This window comes from Lissotriton helveticus, chromosome 5_1, assembly GCF_964261635.1.
Source record: "Lissotriton helveticus chromosome 5_1, aLisHel1.1, whole genome shotgun sequence".
In the NCBI taxonomy this organism is placed as follows: Eukaryota; Metazoa; Chordata; class Amphibia; order Caudata; family Salamandridae; genus Lissotriton; species Lissotriton helveticus.
Genome location: NC_136065.1, coordinates 244037958 through 244061469, shown reverse-complemented (window position 1 = coordinate 244061469; position 23512 = coordinate 244037958). Strand labels below are relative to the sequence as shown.

At 44.7% G+C, this 23512-nt stretch overlaps 1 protein-coding gene across 3 annotated transcripts in view; it reads right to left on the bottom strand.

The window, feature by feature from the left end:
• Positions 1–23512, bottom strand: part of LRSAM1 (leucine rich repeat and sterile alpha motif containing 1) — a 362528-nt gene that overhangs the window by 150108 nt on the left and 188908 nt on the right. For 2 of the 3 annotated variants that reach the window (XM_078642118.1, XM_078642119.1), the window contains one exon: positions 23080–23210. In XM_078642118.1, coding sequence (XP_078498244.1) covers positions 23080–23210 — 131 coding nt within the window. Of the gene's footprint in view, positions 1–23079; positions 23211–23512 lie in introns of those variants that run through there. The other variant, XM_078642120.1, reaches the window with a different exon arrangement.

Sequence of the window (23512 nt, the reverse complement as noted above, 5' to 3'; positions counted from 1 at the left end):
GGACTAAAATGCTTGTACATGGTCTAAGAGGGTGAACAAAGACCGTTAATCTAGCATGTAAATTATATTGTTTTTGTACATCGTCCCACCAATGATGACGAGATGGAGAACTGTACATTTTTACTTAAATCAGCCAACAACCATTGACTACTATATTCAGGTAGACACGATCCAGTGGCTACATTTTTAAAACAGAATCAGACAACCTCCTTTGGTTCCAAGACACATCGATTTATAGCTCTGTGCCTTAGTTACGCAACATATTGTGGGCAAGGAACGTTCCATGACAATACGGAAAATGTTACTTACCCTGTAAGCACCTGTTTGTGGCATGTACTGCTGTAGATTCACATGCTCTGCATACTCCTGCCATCTAGTGTTGGGCTTGCATGTGTATAACTAGTTTTTCTTCAAATAAGTCTTTCGAATCACGAGGTATGACTCCTATGACAGGTTATGCACAAGGGCATCAGCTCCATCGTTAGATTGCTTTCCCGCACAGACGGTAAGGATGGGGACAGAACACAGAAGTGGCAATAGATGACCATGCGAGTGAATATTGAAACGACAAGTAAAACAAAGCATCTGCAACAATCAAAGTCAAGTAAATCAAAGCATCTGCATCAATAGAGGTTTACGGTGAACTGGGCGGGCACATGTGAATCTACAGCACTATATGCCACGAACAGATGCTTACAGGGTAAGTAACATTTCAGTCGTGGCATGTGTAGCTGTAGATACAGTACACAGGCGCTGCATAGACTAAAGCAGTTCTGTCCTAAGCTGTGGTTAGCCAAGGATGTTGCAGAGGATTGAAAATGTACACAGTACGGCTTGGACCACTTAGCCTTGGTTACGTGTTAGTACATTCATACAGTAGGGTTTGGTGAACATGTATGGTGTGAACCAAGTAGCTGTCTTACATATATCAGGTATTGGGATGTTACCCAGAAAGCCATGTAGGCTGCTTTCTCACGTATAGAATGTGGCCTGGTGGACTAGGGAGCTGTTTTTTTGGACTTGGCGTAGTAGTTTTGAATGCACTTAACTAGCTATGCCTGTGTGTGGTTTATTTTAGGTGACAAATAACTGTTTAGTTTTTCTAAATAGTTTCGTTCTGTCAATGCAGTGAAATTATATCTATTGTGGCTTCAACTGAACATGTTTCCGGCTTCCTTCTCCTTCCCAATGCGGACACGCTGTTCATCCGCCAGTTTTCTGCCCGCTCAATCACCACGGATTGGGGTGCATTCTGTCCCAGTGGAGCTTCTCTAGTGTAGTTCAGCCCCAATTCCAGCGGGAGATGTGGAGCTCCGACCTCCCAACCTTCTGTGCAAAGCAGCAGTGCAAAAGCACATTTCTAGAATGCACCAAAGTCTAGGGAGAGATGTGCTTCATGGCAGCTTGAGTGGGCTGCAGTCCCCTGCTACAATAGCCCGGCTCATATAACCCAGTCTACCCTGCCTGGCTTGCCTGCCCACCACCACTGAACCAGAGGCTCACCAGAGAATCTGAGGAGGCTTCAACGGGATCCAGTTCATAGGGGAGGCTCGAGGAGGTGAGGTTGCAGCACAATAGGTGCAGCACAGCAGGGTCTCATGAGGGTTGTGATGTGGGGAGGGGGCTAGCCCAGGGTTTGGTGCAGCTTGCTCATCGCATGACCCTCCTCCACCTTCACGCTACCCTTCAAGTTAGTCTGTAGTGCTACACCTTAGGATCCCAGAGCAGTGTGCCATGCCTACGTCCCTTTGTGCCATGCCTACAACCCTCTGACCTGGCATAGGTCAGCCACCCCTATACCTAGGTGCCCTATACCAGTGGAGAGGGTACAGGTGTATGAGCCCTGTATCCCTACAGTGTCTAGACCAATTCTTAGACACTGTAAGTGTAGTAATGCCATTAAGAGTATATGGTGCTGGGAGTTTGTCATTACGAACGCCACAGCACCATAATGGCTTCACTGAAAACTGGGAAGTTTGGTATCAAACTTCTCAGAACATTGGCTACTGACCTCGAGACCCCTAAAACGGTATTTAGGGAGCAGCCCTGAACCAAGAAGACAGATTACCGCAACCTAAGAAGGACAAAAGCAGGCGCCCAGCAGAGGAGACTGACAAGGCCCCAGCCCTACCAGCCCGTCTGCAGTTTCCAGAGATCCTGCGCCAAAAGTCGCCTTGTCCTGCAGCCAGTGACCTCCAGAACCCTGGGAGGACTCACTGACTTCTACAAAGACCGGCTCTCCTGTGAACAGCAGCTCTGTTCAAAAGAATCTCCCAAGCAAGACTCAGAGCCTTCCGACAACAAAGAAATCCAAAGCCTGGAACATCCACTGCACCCGTGGCCTACGCCAGAGTTTGAGTGGCCCACCAGTCCCAGTGAGGTCCCCCGGCGCTCCAGAGTCAGAGTCTATCGTGGGTTGACTCCTCCAGGTCTCCCCGATGCCGCCTGCAGTCTCTGCATGGAGACCCCCCCCCAACGTGAGTGGCCCGGTAAGTTGAAATCCGATCTCAAAAGACAACCCTGCATCCAGCCACCCTGCGCCCTCGAGAAAAGAAGCGGAGGTGCACCTACATCGTTGAGCCCTCCAACTTACCTGCTGGTTCCTCCAAGAAGTCTTCCTGGACCAAGCCTGCAGCTAAAAACTAAAAAACTAAAATCCCTATTGAAGAAAACAGGGCACAGGACCACAAAACAGCACCCTGCACCTAGCCGCCCCTGCGCCGCTGCGGGTGTACTTTGGGTGCTAACTCGGATCCCCCTTTGCCCTGAGCCTAACACTGGGAGCTTTTCTCCCACAACATAGTGGCCTGCTCGTAAGCAGCCACCAACCTGAGGTCCCCTGTCCCCTATTGGATAACATTGGGCCTCAGCACTCTGCACCTGGCCGCTCTAGAGCCGCTGAGGGTATTTTGAGAGTGCATCCTAGACCCTGGGGGAACCCTTGTTCTAACCCCAGAAACTCAAACCCAAAGACCGAGTACTTACCTGGTAAACGATATCTTCCTTTCTCTCCATAGGAATCCATTGACTGTTTTTCTCTGGAAAAAGTGTGGAGTTGATTTGTATGGAAACCTGAAAAATTACAATTGTGCAAAACTGATTTTACTTTTCTTTTCTCTTGGAAAGTCCCAGCGTGACATCTAGGCATATCACACTGAGTAGAAAAAGTAACTTAAAAAGTTATCTAAAACGTAACTAAAAAGTAATCTGTACACTAATTTTAATACCTTGACTTACCAGTATTTAAAAACAACTGCATTTGAACTTGCATTCACTTGTAAACACTGTATAATATTTTGCAAATCATTTATTTCACATACCTGTGCCAGGCGTGGCTTGGTTCTAGAAATAAAATAACTTAATATTTTTATGGAAACAAAATTGGTCTGAGTTCAGTCTTTGAGGGTGTGACATCATTTGCTGATTGAGTCTGTACAACAAATGTTTAACACTACCCTCTGATAAAGCCTTACTGCTCGCCCACTCTACCACAAATAAAGAGTAACCGCTGCCTACCTTTGGGGTACCACTGGACTCACTGCGCACACTATATCTAATTTTGGTATAGTATATACAGACCCAGCTTCCTACACACCACCTCGATATCCTGCCTTATTGGCGCGATCATCACCGCCTAAGAAAACCGACAGACCATCAATTGTCTCAGTGCTAAGGGGTGAAAGTGGCAAATCGACAGCAAGCAACAGCTCCCCAGTAAACCAACTAGCGCTAAAAAGAAGAAAAAAAAAGCCCTTTCACGGAATGACTCTGGAACCCTAAATGCGGAGAGAAGACAATAAACTTGCAAGTCGCAGGAAGGGGACATGTGATAAGCCTAAAACTCTGCTCTTGAAATATTGCCGGCTTGGAAAGCAAAATGGAGAGCAACGAAATTCTACTGTTTTGGAAACAATCTGACATAGTCGCCTTCCAGGAGACATGGGCAGTCACCCCGCCCTCAATCTCAGGCTCTTCATACCATCATAAGCCTGCAGAAAAAGCACAAAAACAAAATGCCCGTCCTGCTGAGGGTGTCATGAGGTTAATAGGGCATAAACGCTCCCATGTTTACATGTTCACATTTAAAGTTGCTTGCGTTTTGTGTGTTTGTGTGCAATAGGGTACTCAGAAAGTGTTTTGTTACAGATACATTTCTTTGTAGGCACATTAGCATACCATCATACATTTTGTCCAAGGACCAAGTACATAGCACAAACTTCCCTTGCATGTTGTAGTCGGTTCGTAAACAGCTCTGAATTGATAGAATCAAAAATGACAGCAGGATCTGAACTCAGACACAGTGCGAATGGGTCCAGTTTTCACTATATAAACTGCCCCAATCCTTTGTTCGGCAGAGGAGCATTTCTATGGATTGTCCTGTTCACTCATGTCTGAATTCTGGCACAACTGAATCTCATCACTATCCAGAGAGGGACAGCAGCCTGTTCTACACCAGACTGGCTTCCAGATGCCACATGCACACAGGTAAATGGGGAGTTGGACCACTCCAATGTATCTGGCTGAACTGAATTCACCCTATGCTTTCTAGGATAGGTAGTGCTAGGTAGGAGTACAATTATATGCATTCATATAATCAATATAATAATCACAATGGTTGAATTATTCCCCTCTTTCACCATTCTCGTAATGCTGGTTACGATGATTTGTTTCCTTCTACTAATCATTGCAGCACAAAAATGCAATTGCTTCAATAATTGTTGGAAATACCAAGCTGTATTTCTTGTGTCTCCCTCTGAGCATGCCTGAGATAACAACGCATGGGTAGATTTTATCCATGAATTCCTTGGGGGAATTAGGGCTGTCATGATCCGAGTTTGCGGGCAGCACCCAGTACCTTGTGAGTTTTAGGGGTCCAGATGGCACACTGTGAGCTTGCCAGCAAATAGGCAAACATATGAGTGGATTCAGTCCCCATAGTTTTGAAACGTATGTTGTCCAAACGCATGGTCTTACTGAATCAGTAGAAACTATACGATAGGGGGGAGGCTATTTACACTGCCCTATCTTTAGCAGGACAGATCCAGGTGCTACCAGAACCTTATCCCATTCATAATTGGTCCTTCATTATAATCATCGTCCACATCCAACCAGCTCCTGGTTTAACAAGCATTGGCATAGCCGATAGGTCTTGCCTTTGGGACCTTATAAGTGATTAGCCATGCAGCACACTATCGCTTATGTGGGCAATATGAAAAGCTGTTATCCCTAGCACGCGAAGCACCTCTCTAGCCTACAAAGATCAGTCTTGAAACAGAGGAGACGTAGTCCATTAGCATTCCGCCTTTAGTGTAATGGCGGTTTTACTGTAAATGTTAGAAGAAAAAAAACATTCAATCAGAGGGCCTATACGTCTGCAACACTGTGGCTGTACTATTCCATTGTTTAAAACACTATATGAAACTGGCTGTCCCTTTCGTGGTTTTAGGGTGTGTAATCATGTGATAAGATTGTGTTTCGGCTGCGTATAAGGTTCAAACTAAACCATCCAATCAGAGAGAACAGGTAAAAACATGGCATAACCAACACACACTTGCTCTATGTTAGAATGGATATGCTAAATCGCCAAGTATAATTTTTTCACAGTTTTCACAGATTACACCCCAAGCCCTTGCTGGGACTCAATCAACTTTTTTGTGGCAGCAGATCACGCGTAAATCTAAGCATAATTCTTGCTACAGTGGAAATTATAACATGTTGGAGAATCAATTGCAGTGCCTAATGCAACTTTCTTTAAAATGTAATCCCTGTACTGTGCCATATATTCAACAAAAAACTGACTTTGGGAGCTGCTACTAACCAAACTAATAAAATAAACTACTATTGCCATGCCCATATAAATTAGTGATTCGAGGACAAAAATAAAAATTGCTTGCTGAAATACATCGAGAACTTTGTTGAACTTAAATGTGTGATGATGCTGCTATACCCAGAAAATGTGTCACTTTCCCCGAAGTGAAGCAGCCTTTCAAAGCAAGACAAATGAGTGGGAGGCTTACTAGAAACGACTACAGCGGGGGACTTCTGAGAGGAGATATCCGCACCTCAAGTAATAGATCCTGAATGTGGAAAAGTAAATTTTGCCATGTTCTGTGTCCCTACGAGTCCTCCATCTTATGTTATGTGTGCATGATTAAATATGCATATGTATCCCCCATGTTTGATTAAAGACGCAATTACAGTTGTGTCCATCATTAGTATGCCAGTTTCCAGTTCTCGTGAAAGCTACGAGTATCAGGCCTATGTAAAGTTACGTTGCCACGTTTCTCAGTGTGCACGTTATTTCATTGTAAAGTCCCCGTTTCTAGGCCTCAAAAGGGCCCGGACACCAGATTCAGCTCCTGTCTCCTGAGCCTCGCTGAGGAGCGATACAGCCCCCACCTGTATCCTCGACCCTTCACTTACTTCCTGCCTCACAGTGCCCGGCTCAGCCTGGCTCTGCCTACGAGTCTGCCAAGAGTATGTTATGATTCTAGTTATCAGTCCAGCCCCCCTTCTCGGCATTCCTAAGCTACTGAATCGCATCAATAGTTTCCGTCATTGTCTAGCCTTTACGTCTCCATGTAAGAGAAATACTGCATTTAATGGTCATTTAATATTCTTCATCACGCACTACATGTAGAATAATGCATGCTCCAGTCTTAGAGTCCGTTAGCCTCTCCCCTCCTGACTCTTAGTTTATATCAACATGTTCTCTAAACATCAGATACTAGATACTGTTTAGGTACATGTCGCCCTGACTCTCCAGACTTCAGTCTCTGCTCCTAGCACAGAGTTCATAGCCCCCAGCTTCTCCTAGTAATACGTCATTGTCAGTTTGCGCGCACCATTAGGTTAGAGGTCCCGGCTCCTTAGGTAGCCCCCTCCATGTTTCCGCCCCATTTGTGACATATTCTGTTACGTTTACATCACATGTCTATGTATACGCCCCTGTTACACCCATTTTCACCCTTATCTTTCGCGACTGCTATTGACCACACCCACTGCTCCGCCTATCATATGTACTGTAATGCAACTGTTTTACTATATATGCTTGTGTATTGTTATTAAATGTTACGCCAGTCCTTTCCCCAGAGCGTGCCGATTCTGATCCTGCCCCCGGCAGCGCTGCCATCCTGTTCCCGTGCAGGTTGTCCTGTTCCTGTCCTTTATGCTGTATTAAACCTGCAAACTCCTACTACCTCGAATCTTGACTCTTATTTATTGAGCTATCTGTTATTCATTTATCCATTCAAAAATAGAGGTATTATTTATTTATTTACCACATAATGGCGCCCGAACAAGGACTTGCCCTTTCCCCACGCGCCGGTGAAGCCACGCCGGCCCCCTGACCCTCTGCAGCCGTGACGGAACCATACCGTGCACGTGCAGATATTTCTGCTTCAAGTATCCCTCAGGCCCACGGAGGAGACGGAGGTGGCGGTCCAGCATCCAGACGAGGCGGTGGAGGAACGCGGCGAGTCCCGACCAGAGCCCAAGCCGAGAGTCCAAGGTCCGAGGTATCCGGAGGCCCACCCGTAACAGAAGTTCGAAGTTCGTCCGTCCGGCGTCGAAGCAGTCCAGTCCAGTCCGAGGCCTTCCGTTCTTGCTGCCCGGTGAGTACCATTGCTGGGGTAGTATCTAGACAGGGTCAATCTAATTGACTCTGGTCCGTGGGTTGGTGGTACACAGACCCAAAACGAAGTGTCCACTTCGGTGGATGCGGGTCCTGACGTGTCTCTTTATGAGACCGGTAAGTTTCGTACTGTTTCAGCAGTGCATCTAGTTTCTGTTCTAGTCAGTTCTGTTCTCGAGAAAACTCATGTATTCTGTTTTCAGTATTCCAGGTAGTATTCTGTTCGAACTGTTATTTTAAATATTCTTCATGTATTTTAATGTCGTGGTATGAATGTGAAGTAATTATCGTGTTCATTGTGTATTGTATTGTGTCTAGATTACAGTTCAGTCATGCCCTTATTCTCGAAATTACGTCAGTTAAAAACTAGAAAAGGTCTGCTAGAAGCAGCAGTTCCTGTCCCGCCTAGGGACAGTCCAGGTCATTTTATGTATCAGAAGCATGGCATAAGTGCCATATTATATCTAGATTTATGGGTAGAGTATACCAAAGAGTTAGAGGAAAAGTATAGATGGCCCGTATCAGGTACGTGGGATGCCGAGTGCATCATGAGAGTAGAAGAAGCATTATGGAAAAAGAAAGCCAGACAGTCACAGAAAGATGCCATCGAGTTATGGCGCAAAGAATCTCATAAAAGAACCGAAAAAGAAATCAGAAAGTCAGAACTAAGTAGAGAATCCTTGGAACGAGCCCAGGAAAGGGAACTAATCGAGATAGGTGAACGAGTTAAAACAGAACAGTCAGACAGACAGAGGCATGCCCTCATCAAGGGTATGTATCCTCTTCTTGCCGAGGGCTTGCCAAAAGCGACCCCGGAGGCATCCAGTAATTTTCCGCCACCACTAGTTCCGACCAAGCTACGTCACAAACCGACCGCAGCTGATATTTTCATCTCGTCCTATTTGGACGACACAGTCCCAGAATATGCAAATCCTGTTCCGCCAGTCCCTGTAAATCAGGCAATTCCTGCTCCCCCAGACACCGGGGCACCTCTTGCAGTACCTGCTACGGTACCCCCGGTCCAGCCTACATTACAATTTCCCGCCGCGCTGGTACGAAGAGTATCAGTCGACGATTCCAGTTTAGGGGCCGCAGGAGGAGGTCCTCCTGGTACCCCGCCACCGCACCAACATAGAACGTTGGCCGAGTTACATGAATGTGCGTTACAGCGTACGCCCAAATTTAAGTCCGTTGCAGAAATCCGACGAGCTCTCACTGAATGCCGCTATGATCCAGTTGCAGGTGATGATAGTACAGTAATATATTCCATCCGTGTAAGACGGGTGACCGGGTATTTAGACACCCTACCAGATATGAAAGGAGATCTAGACAGAATATATCGTTTCATCCGTACAGGGGATGATCCAGAAAGTATTGGCGAAGCCATGTCTCAAAGGAAAGCTGAGATCCAGCTCATGATATTAAAGTTTCTGATTAATTGTCTAATAAGAGAACAAGATTCCCCGACTAAAGATCCGGCCGAAATGAAAATCCTGACAAGGTGGAGTGATAATATAGCCGAGGGTAAACACAAGACTATCAGTAGTATAGAGAGTATGTACAAGAAAATTCGTAAGGAAATACTAAAGTTACACGAACAACGTAAAGCAGCACAAGTAAGCGAGAAAGAAAATGACTCTACTGAAGAGGTAGAGGACGAGAATCCCACTAGAATAGCGTATGTAGGAAAATCTAGATTTCCAGATCGCCATTTGCGCCTAGAACACAAGTCAGTTTTACATCATCCAGCACCAGAACAAGGTTCTCTGGAACAAGTATTTCAAGCTACCGATCACATTCTGAAATCACGAATCGGTTACAGTGAATTAAGTACTATGCATGAACAAGAACTAGCCCGATCAGCAGTCCGATGGATTACTGATTCTACCACTTTTCCAGACGAAATAGTGGCACAAATGTTTCTGAAATTGCCCCCAGCCGAGCAGCGACTGGTGGGTATGTATATGATCCAGCACCTCATTACATTGTATGAGGGTCAACATTCTGATCCAGGTCCGTTACACGATGTCCTGAACGAGTTACTCCAGTATAGATGGAAAGGTTTAGGTACCGATTTAATTAGTGTCATTCTAGAACAGCGCCACAAATATAGTATGTTTTTGAACCCGCATTTTGTTCATGTCTCACCTCCAGAAAGTAAACCCTTTTACATAGACAGACAGAATCCGTTACGAGAAGTACACCCAGTTAGGACAACAGATGGTGAAATGCAACGAGTGTTTGTTTACACTCCGATTACAAAGATGGAACTCTTAGAGATGAAAAAGTTAATTCCCTGTCATGATAAAGATCCAGCAGGGTTCCACCGAGAATTAAAGGACATGCTCCGTATGGGAGAATACACGTATCCAGATATAATTAAAATGTTAAAAGTCCTGTTGCCCGCAGGGGTATATGAAAAACTCAAGGAAAAAGATTGGGAGGTGGGAGAGAAAAAGATCGATTGGGCAGTTCTCGAAGCTGAAGATAAGGCACGAGTACCAGGTACCGGTCTAGGAGAGAAATGTAAAGAATTACCAGAACTGTTAATACAAGTTTTGCCAAGATTATTAGCCACTAAAAAGGAAGACTGGGATGCAATCTCAGCCTGTAAACAGAAACAAGACGAAGACACTAGTGATTTTTATTCTAGATTCGAGAAATGTTTTAGTATAAACAGTGGCCTCAAGACAAGTAGCGAGTCATACCCTCATCTTTTTGTTACTAAATTAGTCGAGAATTCAAGTCCACAAGTTAAGAATCGAGTTTTGAAAGTCGAAAGTACCTGGCAAGCTAATACCCCGTCCCAGATGTTACAGATGCTTCAATACCACCAGAATAGAATCAGAGAAGAACAAGATCATGAAAGGAAACGTATGAAAGACACGAAAATGAAAGTGCTGGTTGCACAATCTATTCCACAAGACAGTCAGAAGAGGGGTCCGAATCAAGCCAGTCATCCTGCAGTTCCCGTTAAAGGGACATGCAATTATTGTAAACAGCCAGGTCATTTTATAAACGAGTGTGCAGTTCTGAAACACAATATAGCTACCGGTAAAACTAAAGAAAGACCACGTCCGCCTACACAAGAACAAGTTTCACAGACTTCTCAGCCACAGAATGCACAACAGACAGTTCCAGTACCGCAGCCTATTGCTGCAACACAGCATGTTACACAGCAGATGTACCAGTATGCACAGTCCGAGTATCCAGAGTATCAGCCATATTCATGAAACAGCCTAGAGAGGGAGGTAGGCTTGCCTCTCATCGAGATACCTGTAGATCAAGAGGGTCCCTATGTTCATAGTCAAGTATTAGGGAAAGACAGAAAGTTTCTGATTGATACAGGGGCAAGTAGGACCACCATTAGTCACGCCGAAGTTCCAGGGGCTCCGCTCTCAGGCTCTAGAAATGTTTCCCTTGGATTTTCAGGAAAGCCTATTGTAAATGAGATATCTCAGCCAGTTACTCTAGAAGTAGGTCCATTGTCCCGCACTACTGATCTGTTACTTACGAAGTCATGTCCAGAAAATCTGTTAGGCATTAAGACACTGAAAGAATTAGGTGCAGTCATATGCTGCTCCCCCGAGGGAATACGATTGTTCCTACGTGACTTCAAGGGTCAGTATGTATTACGAGATTTTGATCCGAGATTGTCTAATGTTCCGCAGCATCTATGGGCACAAGGTCCAACTGATGTTGGTTATATGCAAATCACACCCCATCGTGTGACTCTCAAGCCAGGTGTAGTGTTACCACGAATCAGACAGTACAGATTGCCACCTGAGGCTGTAGCAGCCTTATCCAAAATTACTGACGAGCTCATCGCTCAAGGAGTAGTTGTAGAAACTGACTCCAATGTATGTAATTCTCCGATCATTCCAGTCATGAAACGTACTGATCCAAATGCACCCCCAGTATATCGATTAGTGATTGATCTCCGAGAGCTTAATAAATGTATTATTCCCCAGTACCCAGTTGTCCCAGATATCTCTTCCCTATTGACAGCCATTGATTCTGAAGCCTCATTTTTTACAGTCATAGACCTCAAGAACGCATTCTTCAGTGTCCCCATTCATCCAGACAGCCAGTTCCTTTTCGGATTTTGTTTAAATGGAAGGAGCTATATGTTCACACGCGCTCCTCAAGGTTTCACAGAAAGTCCTAGTATTTACAGTCAAGCACTCAAGAGACAACTAGACAATATTCACATGCCAACTGACACTGCCCTGCTCCAGTATGTCGATGATCTACTGATCACAGCCCGTTCTGAACGTGCTTGCGAGCGAGCATCCCTTACAGTCTTGTACTTCCTTGCCGAGATGGGGCACAAGGTGTCCCCTTCTAAGCTTCAATTCTGTGTCCAGCAAGTGATCTATTTAGGCCACTTACTGTCCAAGAGGGGTAGGCAGTTGACACCCGACCGTATCCAGTTAATAGCGAGTCTTCCTCAGCCCAAGACCCAGAAGGAGGTACGTGCTTTTATTGGCCTCACTTCTTACTGCAGACAATGGATTCCTCAGTATGCATTTCTAGCTAAACCACTGATACAGTTAACGACACAGGAGGCAGCCGTATCGACTGTCCTCCCTTGGACATCTGAACATACATTTAGTTTTAATGAGTTAAAGAAGGCTCTATGCCAAGCTCCAGTTCTAGCAACACCGAACTACAGTAAGCCTTTTACACTTTTTGTCACTGAACGTGAAGGTACAGCATTATCTGTTCTCACACAAGATCAAGCAGGACAATACAAGCCCTGTGCTTATTTTTCGAGCACATTAGATCCTGTAGCCCAGGCTCTGCCTGCGTGCCTCAAGTCAGTTGCAGCCACAGCACTAGCTATCAGACAAAGTGATTCCATAGTATTAGGACATTCCTTGACAGTACAAGTTCCACACTCCGTGGAAGTTCTTTTAAACCGAACACAGACTCAGCACTTGACAATTGCACGTTTAACAGGTTATGAATTGACACTGTTCCAGCCACACATAGAAATCAGACGCTGCAACGTTCTAAATCCTGCCACACTGCTACCGTCAGTAAATTCAAATCCTGCCACACACGACTGTGTGGAAGTAGTTAATATTATGACTAAGCCAAGACAAGATCTGACAGATATTCCATTACCAGATCCAGACCTGACACTTTATGTGGATGGTTCATGTATGAGAACAAGTACAGGAGAACTAGTAGCCGCGTATGCAGTGACTACTGACACTGAAGTTATAGAAACACACCGTATTGACACCCTGTCTGCTCAAGCAGCAGAGCTAGTTGCTCTGACACAAGCCTGCATACACGCCAAGAACCTGAAAGTTAATGTTTACACAGATTCACGTTACGCATTTGGAGTCGTACACGACTTCGGAGTGCTCTGGCAGGAGAGAGGTTTCATGACTTCTCATGGAACCAAGATTCAGCATGGTCTCCTTATTCAAGCTCTGTTAGATGCCATACACTTACCGACATCCATTGCTATCATGAAATGCAAAGCACATACGAAAGTTACTGACACTATTTCTCAAGGTAATGATCTAGCAGATCGCACAGCCAAGCTTACAGCACAAACACCAGACATTCCAGTTAATAAGACACCGACATACACTCCAGATCTGACTACCTGTATGACAGTTAAGGACCCCACTCAAGATGTCATAGATATCCAGTTACATGCTACTCCCGATGAAATCAAGAAATGGTCCGAACAAGGAGGGGTCCAGACAGATCAGGGATGGGTAACGAAGGGTAAAGCCACATGGTTTCTCCCCGACTCCATGGTTCAAGTCATTATCAATACCGCACATAGTCCAGCACATTTAGGAGAAAAAGCTATGTTAGACAGTATCCAGAACATTTGGTTCAACAAGCATTTACGAGCTGCAGCCAAGCAGAAAGTCCGTACCTGTATGATATGTTGTCAGTTTAATCCAGGTAAAAGTGTCCCGGTGGAACAAGGTGGATTCCAGCCCCCTGACCACCCTTTTGAAGTCCTCCAGATGGATTATATTCAGATGGAGCGATGTCGAGGTTTCAAGTATGTCCTTGTAGTGGTATGCGCTTTGTCCAGGTGGACAGAGGCATATCCAGTACCAGATTACACAGCCGCGACCACTGCCAAGCAGTTGGTTCGTGAATTCTTCCCCCGCTACGGACTCCCTAGAGTCGTATATTCTGATAACGGCCAGCCATTCTCATCCGAGTTGATGAAACATGTTTCCCTTTTGTTAGGGTACCAGTGGAAGTTCCAAGAGAAAGGTGTGGACTGGCTAGTAGCTCTGCCAGTTGCTTTGTTTTATATGCGCATGGTCGCACATTCCAGATCAGGCCTGTCCCCTTATGAGGTCGTATTCGGCCGCCCCCCTAACATGTGGGGTACACCTAGACCTCGAAGTATTACCGATGTTTCAAGTAATATGCTGACAGATTACCTAGCTTCCTTGATGTCTGCCCTCAACTCTTGTCGTTCACAGGTTGCTGCCGCATTTCCAGACAATACCGAGGTGGCACCGCATGAAATCGTTCCCGGATGCATGGTTTTGGTCAGGAACTTTGATCGTTCAAGTCCGCTGGAGCCCCGCTGGAAGGAACCCCGACAGGTCCTCCTGGCCACCCGTACTGCCGTCAAGCTGGAAGGCAGGAAGGGCTGGGTCCATTTGTCACATGTGAAAAGATTTTTTGGATTGAAACCTGTTTCAAAGAACATTTCCGAGGATCTTAAAGACTGCCAAAGTACTATTCTTAAGGACTGTCCCGCAAAAGACATTGCTACGAACCCTTCCCTGTTAGAGAAAACTCCTCAACAGGAGTATAAGCTTAAATTAAGGTCTAGTAAAATAAGTCAGCCAGTTTGATTGTCTAAGTCCTCCCCTAGGTGAAACGGTTAGACCGGTTTCTGACATGTATATAATAGACCCCCACAGAGAGAGAGTTAGTGAGAACTCTAGAAGTTGCACTATTATTTTATGTTTTCTGCTATATTTCAGCATTATAATTTCCTGCACCAGTTATGCATTTTATTTGTATTTTTCAGTTTCTCATGTAAATAAGTCTGCTAATGTTACAGTAGAGCACACGTTTAGTGATCTGCCTCCTCATGAACTTTCTTATCGTCTTGCTATGCGTAATAACTCTTTTATCCGCATGTTACATTATTCACACCAGACCAACAATGCCACAAATTGTTGGGTGTGTGGTCGACTCCCCCCTTTCCAGACACCGAAGGGAGTTCTGCCACTCTTTCCTTATCCATTTTCACATAATGGTTCGTGTGGAGCATGGTCCACGTTAACGTCATCTTCAACAGATATGTCTTTTCTGAACAGTACATGTTTCCCAGACAAGCAAGGTCTTCCCCACAGAACAGGGTTAGATCTAGAGAATGAAGTTTATAATCTAGGTAATTATTCTTCGAATTTCATGGTCCTGAATGTTCAGTCTGATTCTGCTCCAGACTTACCTGCTATTTCAGTACTACCAGTCAAAGGTGAATTATGTGTCCGAAATAATGGTTCCGTACATGTAGGCCATAGTGATTGTACTACTATTGTCAAGTATAGTGACAGTAGGAAATCTATTTTCAAAGCTTCACGTCATTCTTATTTTGTTTGTGGTCAGACCGCATATGTTCGTCTGCCCCTCGATTGGGAGGGTACATGTTACATTGCCTTCCTACTGCCACCAGTTTTCCTAGCCCCACCTGACTATCATAGGAATTCCCACCTAGTACATACTAGACATAAGAGAAATTTCCCGATTGTCGATTATACTGAAACTGCTCTAGAACAATACATAGATATCAATAAAGGTGTCTTCCCCTACTTAGGTACTGTTGTAAATAGTAAACTGATACGTAGATTAACCAGAACACTTGAAGCAGTAGTGATTGAGACTACTTCTGCTCTAGGTAACTTAACCGAAGAACAATCCTTTATGAGAATTGTCGTGCTCCAGAATCGTCTCGTCCTTGACGTCATACTGGCCGATAGGGGCGGGGCCTGTAGAGTCATCGGATCTAGTTGCTGCATTTTCATTCCTAATAACGCACCGTCTGTTTATTCAGCTATTACCAGACTCCATAAAATTGCCCATATGTTACACCAAGATCCAGGCACCTGGACATGGTCCGGTTGGTTCTGGAATATAATTTCCGCTTGGGGATGGAAAGTATTGTCATTTCTGGGTATTGCAGTAGCGATCATATTCAGTTGCTGCCTCTGTTTACAATGTGGCCCTGCGATTTGCGGCATTTGTGCTACATCTTGTATTCCTAGTCCCGTCCTAAATCCCGTTCCAAGAAAATTCGAGACGAGCAAATGATACTGTATGAAATGATAGATGGTATCATGAATATTGATGTTTCCTGATGGAAACGTAGTGACAAGGAGGGAATGTGGAAAAGTAAATTTTGCCATGTTCTGTGTCCCTACGAGTCCTCCATCTTATGTTATGTGTGCATGATTAAATATGCATATGTATCCCCCATGTTTGATTAAAGACGCAATTACAGTTGTGTCCATCATTAGTATGCCAGTTTCCAGTTCTCGTGAAAGCTACGAGTATCAGGCCTATGTAAAGTTACGTTGCCACGTTTCTCAGTGTGCACGTTATTTCATTGTAAAGTCCCCGTTTCTAGGCCTCAAAAGGGCCCGGACACCAGATTCAGCTCCTGTCTCCTGAGCCTCGCTGAGGAGCGATACAGCCCCCACCTGTATCCTCGACCCTTCACTTACGTCCTGCCTCACAGTGCCCGGCTCAGCCTGGCTCTGCCTACGAGTCTGCCAAGAGTATGTTATGATTCTAGTTATCAGTCCAGCCCCCCTTCTCTGCATTCCTAAGCTACTGAATCGCATCAATAGTTTCCGTCATTGTCTAGCCTTTACGTCTCCATGTAAGAGAAATACTGCATTTAATGGTCATTTAATATTCTTCATCACGCACTACATGTAGAATAATGCATGCTCCAGTCTTAGAGTCCGTTAGCCTCTCCCCTCCTGACTCTTAGTTTATATCAACATGTTCTCTAAACATCAGATACTAGATACTGTTTAGGTACATGTCGCCCTGACTCTCCAGACTTCAGTCTCTGCTCCTAGCACAGAGTTCATAGCCCCCAGCTTCTCCTAGTAACACGTCATTGTCAGTTTGCGCGCACCATTAGGTTAGAGGTCCCGGCTCCTTAGGTAGCCCCCTCCATGTTTCCGCCCCATTTGTGACATATTCTGTTACGTTTACATCACATGTCTATGTATACGCCCCTGTTACACCCATTTTCACCCTTATCTTTCGCGACTGCTATTGACCACACCCACTGCTCCGCCTATCATATGTACTGTAATGCAACTGTTTTACTATATATGCTTGTGTATTGTTATTAAATGTTACGCCAGTCCTTTCCCCAGAGCGTGCCGATTCTGATCCTGCCCCCGGCAGCGCTGCCATCCTGTTCCCGTGCAGGTTGTCCTGTTCCTGTCCTTTATGCTGTATTAAACCTGCAAACTCCTACTACCTCGAATCTTGACTCTTATTTATTGAGCTATCTGTTATTCATTTATCCATTCAAAAATAGAGGTATTATTTATTTATTTACCACATGAACAAGGTACAACAAACGAGTAGAATAGAATGTGTGTGCTCTGTGCACTTCTGACCTTGGTCGCCACTCCATCCAAGGAGTTAGCATAACGCAAGCGCTAGGGGAGAGGTCCTTATAGGCAATTTCTGTGTTACGATACACAAATGCATGCCGGAGGCCAGAACTCATGATATGGAATTGTGATCATAAATGTTTATGACTCAACTGCCAGAAAACAAGCTGAGGAACATGAAACAAAAAGATGCAGCCTGGTGAACGTGGAACAAGTCAGAGAAAACAGTGTGTTAAGTTTCTGACCACGGCTTCTTACGTTGACACGATGCCTACCCTTGAAGTGTGGCTCCGTCACCACGTTTACAAACGTGTCAGTACTAAGGTTATAAATACTAGATATTTCAATTTTCCAAATAAGTACACTATGTTAAACAACATAGTGAGCAATTATACGATTCAATACATGCAGGTTTTGGGAATCAACAAGCATTGGCCATGCAGCCGTGAAACTGACGCGGCCGCGCAGTCATGAAAGTGAAAGTAATATCGCATGCATCAAGGCAAATGAAACTGACGAAGAGGGAGGGGAGGGGGAAGTGTGAGCAGAGGAGCATGATTCACAGCGATAGAAGAGACAAATGAAGCTGACGAGGAGGGCGAAGTGAGGGGGTAGTGTGAGCAGAAGAGCGTGATTCACATGCTGTAAGGGTTAATGAGCCAATACAGAAAGCCAGATGACAGCTGTGAAAGTTCACGCGTGCGTAACCGCACGCTTGAGGCCAGCAAAAGCCTGTGGGTAGCACTTTGAAAACCCACTTACTAAAACGAAGTCACCAAGAACTACTCTGAACCTTATGAATCGATCTCTAGAACAAAAATGTATCATCCCAAGTGATTTCAATAGACATCTTATTTATACAGACTAGGATGATTTTCCTAAAGGACAGAATATCCATTAGGACATACAGCCTAAAGTTTTTAATCTAAGAAAACGAAACGATAAAAGTGGAAAAACTAATACAGAGGACACACAAGTCACTGGGATCAGAAAGGTCCTGAGGAATGCCGATGTGACCCAACAATATGGGCACCTGAGAAATGGCAGAAACATGTCGACACTTTGGCAGTAAGGAGGGGTGAAGGAACTCCTAATTATTTCCTTTCACCACCATCCTTCACGTTTTTAAGTCTAGCCGGTGGGTCCAGGAATAAATTGTTTAGCGGAAACACCAGCGTACTAGTTTTAACCTTTACTGCACTTTTTCTTTCAGTGATCCTAGAAGTATATCTGTATATTATTCTTTTCATGTCTGCATTGTCTTCCCCCTCCCTTTTGATCCACCCCAGGCATTGGTCCGCACGGGGGTGTGTTAAAGCAAGCCCCATGATGAAGCATGTCACAATATTGAGTGTGAGGGAAGTATTTCTCCACTCAGCACGTACCGCCGCACTAGTTTCACTTGTGACCCCTCTTTGTAACTTATAGGCATTACCGGTCAAATATAACGTCTTGAAATAACAGCTAACATTGTAACGGCCATGTTTTCCATAACAAAGGACAAAGACGAGCTTGTGAAAACATCTCACACCTGGATAGTGAACAGTTACGCCTAGCTGAAGCTGGCAAAATACTTGGACTGCACATTCCGTTACATCTAAAATTAAAGCGGTTAAGGTGCCGCCTGGGTTGTCCTCCAACCCAGGTGCAAAAACCAGCATGGCAGCAAATTGGTAACAGAGGTTGCTGCTTGTGTGGTTCCATCTCGGAAGATCTTCTCTATCTCATATGTTTCTGCCGTGAAATAACCATCAACAGGCGTCGTCTCCGTAAACATGCATTTAAACCAAAAGTGATTTGTAAATGTAGAGAATCTGTTATAGCCTGCCTAAAACTGGATGGACCCCCCATATTGAACTGCTGCTTTACAAAATATTTAAACAGATATGATTTTTTTTAAACTAAGCAAGCTGGAAAAAGCGCAGAGTGAGGTCCGTGATAACCAGAGAATAAAAACAGTGTACTTTATCCAAGGGTCAGGCTGCAAGCTGAAGAGAGGACACTCACATCATGTCCTTGTGCTATCTTGGCTCCTAGGTGAACTCACAAGCAAGCTCTACAAAGCTTGCATACTTTTGCCCATGCCGGGAGCAAGCACCACTTTAAAGAATTTTTTTTTCCACCATCTGGGGTGCCTACTTTTCACATACCTAATCTGCTATTTGAAAATGTATCTTTTAAATTGAATGTTTTGTAAACCTTTGCAAGAGTTTACTTACTATTGTGTGAAGGGCTCTCTCTACTACTGAGTCAGGGTGCTAAATTGACCGGCTGAGGTGGAAAGGGGATACCATCTTGGGCAGAAACTTGGGGTTAGTTCTAAACACTTCTCTGTTAGCGTGGACCTTAAAAAAAGCCTCTGAACCACAGATGTAAGAAGTGGGTGACGCAGAAAAGCATAAACAAATACCCCAGACAAGTTGATCCTTAGTGCAGTGCCTCTGAACTGTGGGTGCGAAAATCTGGAGGCAAAGCTTGGGCATTTGGAGTTTTCAGAGGTAGCAAACAGATCTTCATTGGGGAACATCCCAACGCTTGAGGTACGGGAGCAGTACGAGTGGATTTCTCACTCTTGCACTTGATGCTGCATCCTGCTAAGCAGGTCTGCAAAGTCATTGTATGCCACTGGCAGGTACTCTGCTAGCAGATGTACCTTCTAATGGATTGAGCAATGCCAAATGTTCTGCGCTACTGCAGAGCTGGGAAAATGCATGCTCCCTTGTTTCCAAATATAGTACACATCAGTCATGTTGCCTGTTTTGACTAGGACTGTTTTGTGATGGACGTAGCAGAAGGCGGCTTTGAGAGCCAAAATTGGACTGCCAGTGGTTCCAGATAATTGATGTGGAAGGTCTGTTGAATGAGTGCTCGCATGCTTTGAATGGTCATACCCTTGAAATGCACCACCCACTCAGTGAGAGAGGCATCCATGGTGATGGTCACTTGGGGAAGCCGGTCTAGAAAGGGCCTGCCCTGCATTAGGTTGTTGCTGTTCCACCAATGCAGAGAGTGATGGGTGCTGGCCCAAATTATCATTAGATCTTCCCAGAGATCATTGTCTCTCCAGGCACTGCTGAAGAAAACGCATGTGTAACCATGCTTAGGGAACAATGGCGATCACGCCAAGGAGGTGCATTACAGTCCTGACAGTTAGCTGTATCCTAGCTGGAAAAGAGGCAGCAGACCCTGGAAAGCTTGGACCCAGGCGGGGCTGGGATAAGCCTTTCAGGGTGACCGAATTTCGAATTGCCACTATGAAGGGCTTGCCTACATTGATGGGGAATCCAAGATCGTGGGGTAGATCAAGGGTGATCTGGGTGAGGATCAAGCACTGTTGTCTGCTTGCATTCTTGATCAGCCAGTCGTCGAGAAACAGGAAAACGTGGCTTCAGCTCCTCCTGAGATGAGAGGCTACCACTGCAAGGCATTTGGTAAAGACTTTGGGAGCCGTAGGTACCCCGAAGGGCAGAACCTGGAATTGTTGGATCTTTCTTAAACAAAAAATGGATAATAATGATACAAGTATGCACTGACCTAAGAAATTACTACATATGACAGTATTGGTTATCTGCCTTTTTCTTCCTTGCCTAGGTCAATTATTGTTGTTGTGTCTCTAATGACTGAAGACATATTATTCTTTTATTGGGAATGACTGGAATTTGTGTCAACTCTGAAGCCTTGTGTCGGTGCCGGCCATGGCAGGGATGCAGTGACGCCTCAAATGCTGGGGGGCAGGTAGCGGGCTCAACGCCCAACCCCATGAGGGGTGGTGGTCGACCGGTTGTTTTGGGTTGTGGGACATAGGGCTCACGGTTGACGTTTTCGGGTGTTGGATGAGAGGGGCAGTTGATCTTTGGCATCAGAGTTCGATGGAGAATTTTATTCTGGGCTGATGGTCTATGGTTGACTAGCGCAGATTGAAGCACCTGTTTCCCCTTCGACATCGTACTAAAGATGTCAGGGGTGTCCTCATCTTGCCACTGCGCCATCTTGCATTGAGCAAGGCCTCGGTACCCGAGGGTCTTCTTGGACTGGAATGCGTGACAGGAGGCTAGGTCATGCTCCAGCGACAAGCAGAGGTTACAAACCCGACGAGTATTTTGAGAGGCACTATAGACAGTACTGAAAGTGGGTCCTTACCATTATGAACTGTAAATTCAGGTAGAGCTAACCAAGGGAAGGGTCCGAGGTGGACCAAGGCCCGGAACGTAGCATTGAAGAGATCTCAGACAGAGAAACGGAACCGGGACAGAGTTGAAAAAACTGTTGCGAACACAATGGTTCTGTGAAAATGCAGCATGTGGAGTCAACTTGAAGCTTTTACGACACACATCCAAAACCGATGGCAGAAGAAAACAATCTTTCGATGGGGTCGATGCCCATGCGCATTACCAGTCATTGGAGGAGTCACTATACCTTGTGACTTCGAAGACTTCTTAGAAGAAAAGAAGTTGTACACGTCAAAGCCCAACACTAGATGTCAGAAATACGCGGAGTATGTGTATTTACAGCTACACATGCCACAAACATCTGCTTCCAAAGCATTTACAAGTTGAGAAGCATTCTCTGTGGGATAAAGGAGTGAAATCAGCCACCAGTTAAAAAGTCTCAATGTAGCCAGTCTCTTGGTGGAAAGACCGCTTAAGGGCACGCTTGTCCTTCAGAAGTCATCCTTATGCAGGTCCATTCACCTGCTGGGCTTTTTTGACTGAGGCTCCAGTTGATGTAAACATCAGGCTTTGGCACAGAATTGTTGGGAGTTTGATGCAAATTAAGAAAGTTAATAGCAAATCACAAAGGGTACCCTTAAAGTGGTCTCTGCTTTGAATTATTTTTATTATGTTTATTGTGACATTCATTTTTAAAAAATGACATAGGTCCGGTGCTCACTGTGCCACTGGAACTTGAAGTTGCACCCAAGTTAAGAGCCCCGAATAAGGCGAAACCGGTCTTGGGTTGTTGTTTTCTGGTTCAGAGAGGAATTGGCTTGGCAGTTAAGGCAGTACTGTTCCAACTGGAGCAGGAGCAAGGCTGGGTTGCATATGACTGGGTCTAATCTGAGGTGGCATGGTGAGCAAACAAACGATGGACTGTTTGTAGCCCCAAGTACCTACTAGTGAATGAGATTAATTCAAGCATTCTATCAATCACTTTTTTGTTTACTTGATGAAAAGGGAACTACATCATGCTATGTTGCCTACTCTAGAGGATTCACCGAGACTTGCGTTTTAGTTGTTACATTTTGTTTTACCCACACCATTCTGACTGAGCATCATCAGGAACATCCAAGTAATTTACATTAGCACCACGACTCAAAAAAATGGATGCTGCAGTAAGCTATGGAAAGTATAACACCCTGGACTCTTCATTAAGGCTCACTGGTGCATGGTAATGGATAAACTCGACAATATGTTAGTACTTGTTTGAAACGTAGCATAATCATCAACTACACATTAAACGTTGAATAAGTAATGAACAATAAAACACATGCAGTCAGATGGCAAAATGCAAGCAGGAGGGAGGTACATACTTTAACAACTACCATCTAAATAAGCATCCATATAAAATATCATTAAATGCAAAAAACGTGTGATTTTTAAAATGATAACTTGTGTGTTTCCTATTTCTTTATATTTCATTTTCAGACAGCCTTGTTAGGATTTTGTCACCACTGTTGAAGCACCCTCAAGTTATCAGTGTGTCACATAAATGGTCAAGGCGTTTTCCAGAAAAAGGTTTAGTCACATGAGTGAATTCAATTTAGTCACGTGAGTGAATATGACAGTTATTGTGTCTGACCTGCCACTCGGACTCCTCTCTCATGCACCTGGACAAAGTCCCGTCAACACAGTCAGAAGCAGAATCTACCACATCGCTTTCCAGGACGGACAGCAGATACTGCGAGGGAGGGCAGTACTCGATCCCACACTCTGTAAAAGATTCCAAATTAGACAAAGCAAGCAATAGCACTTGAAAGCAATGAAACTAGAAGATCAATAAAGAGGGTGGAAAGAAAAGGTAAGTAGACTTGTGCAGCTAAGCTATATTTCTGGAACCATTAAAATGTCTGAGAAGATTTTTTTTATCACAGAGACATTGCGTACTGTTGACATTTTTATTGGCTTATTATCACTTATCTATTCAACAAAATTGATGTTCTTCAGGCAATTTTACCAGTCAGACAAATAATGCATATTATATAATTTGAAGACCACCCTTTTCCTTTAATATC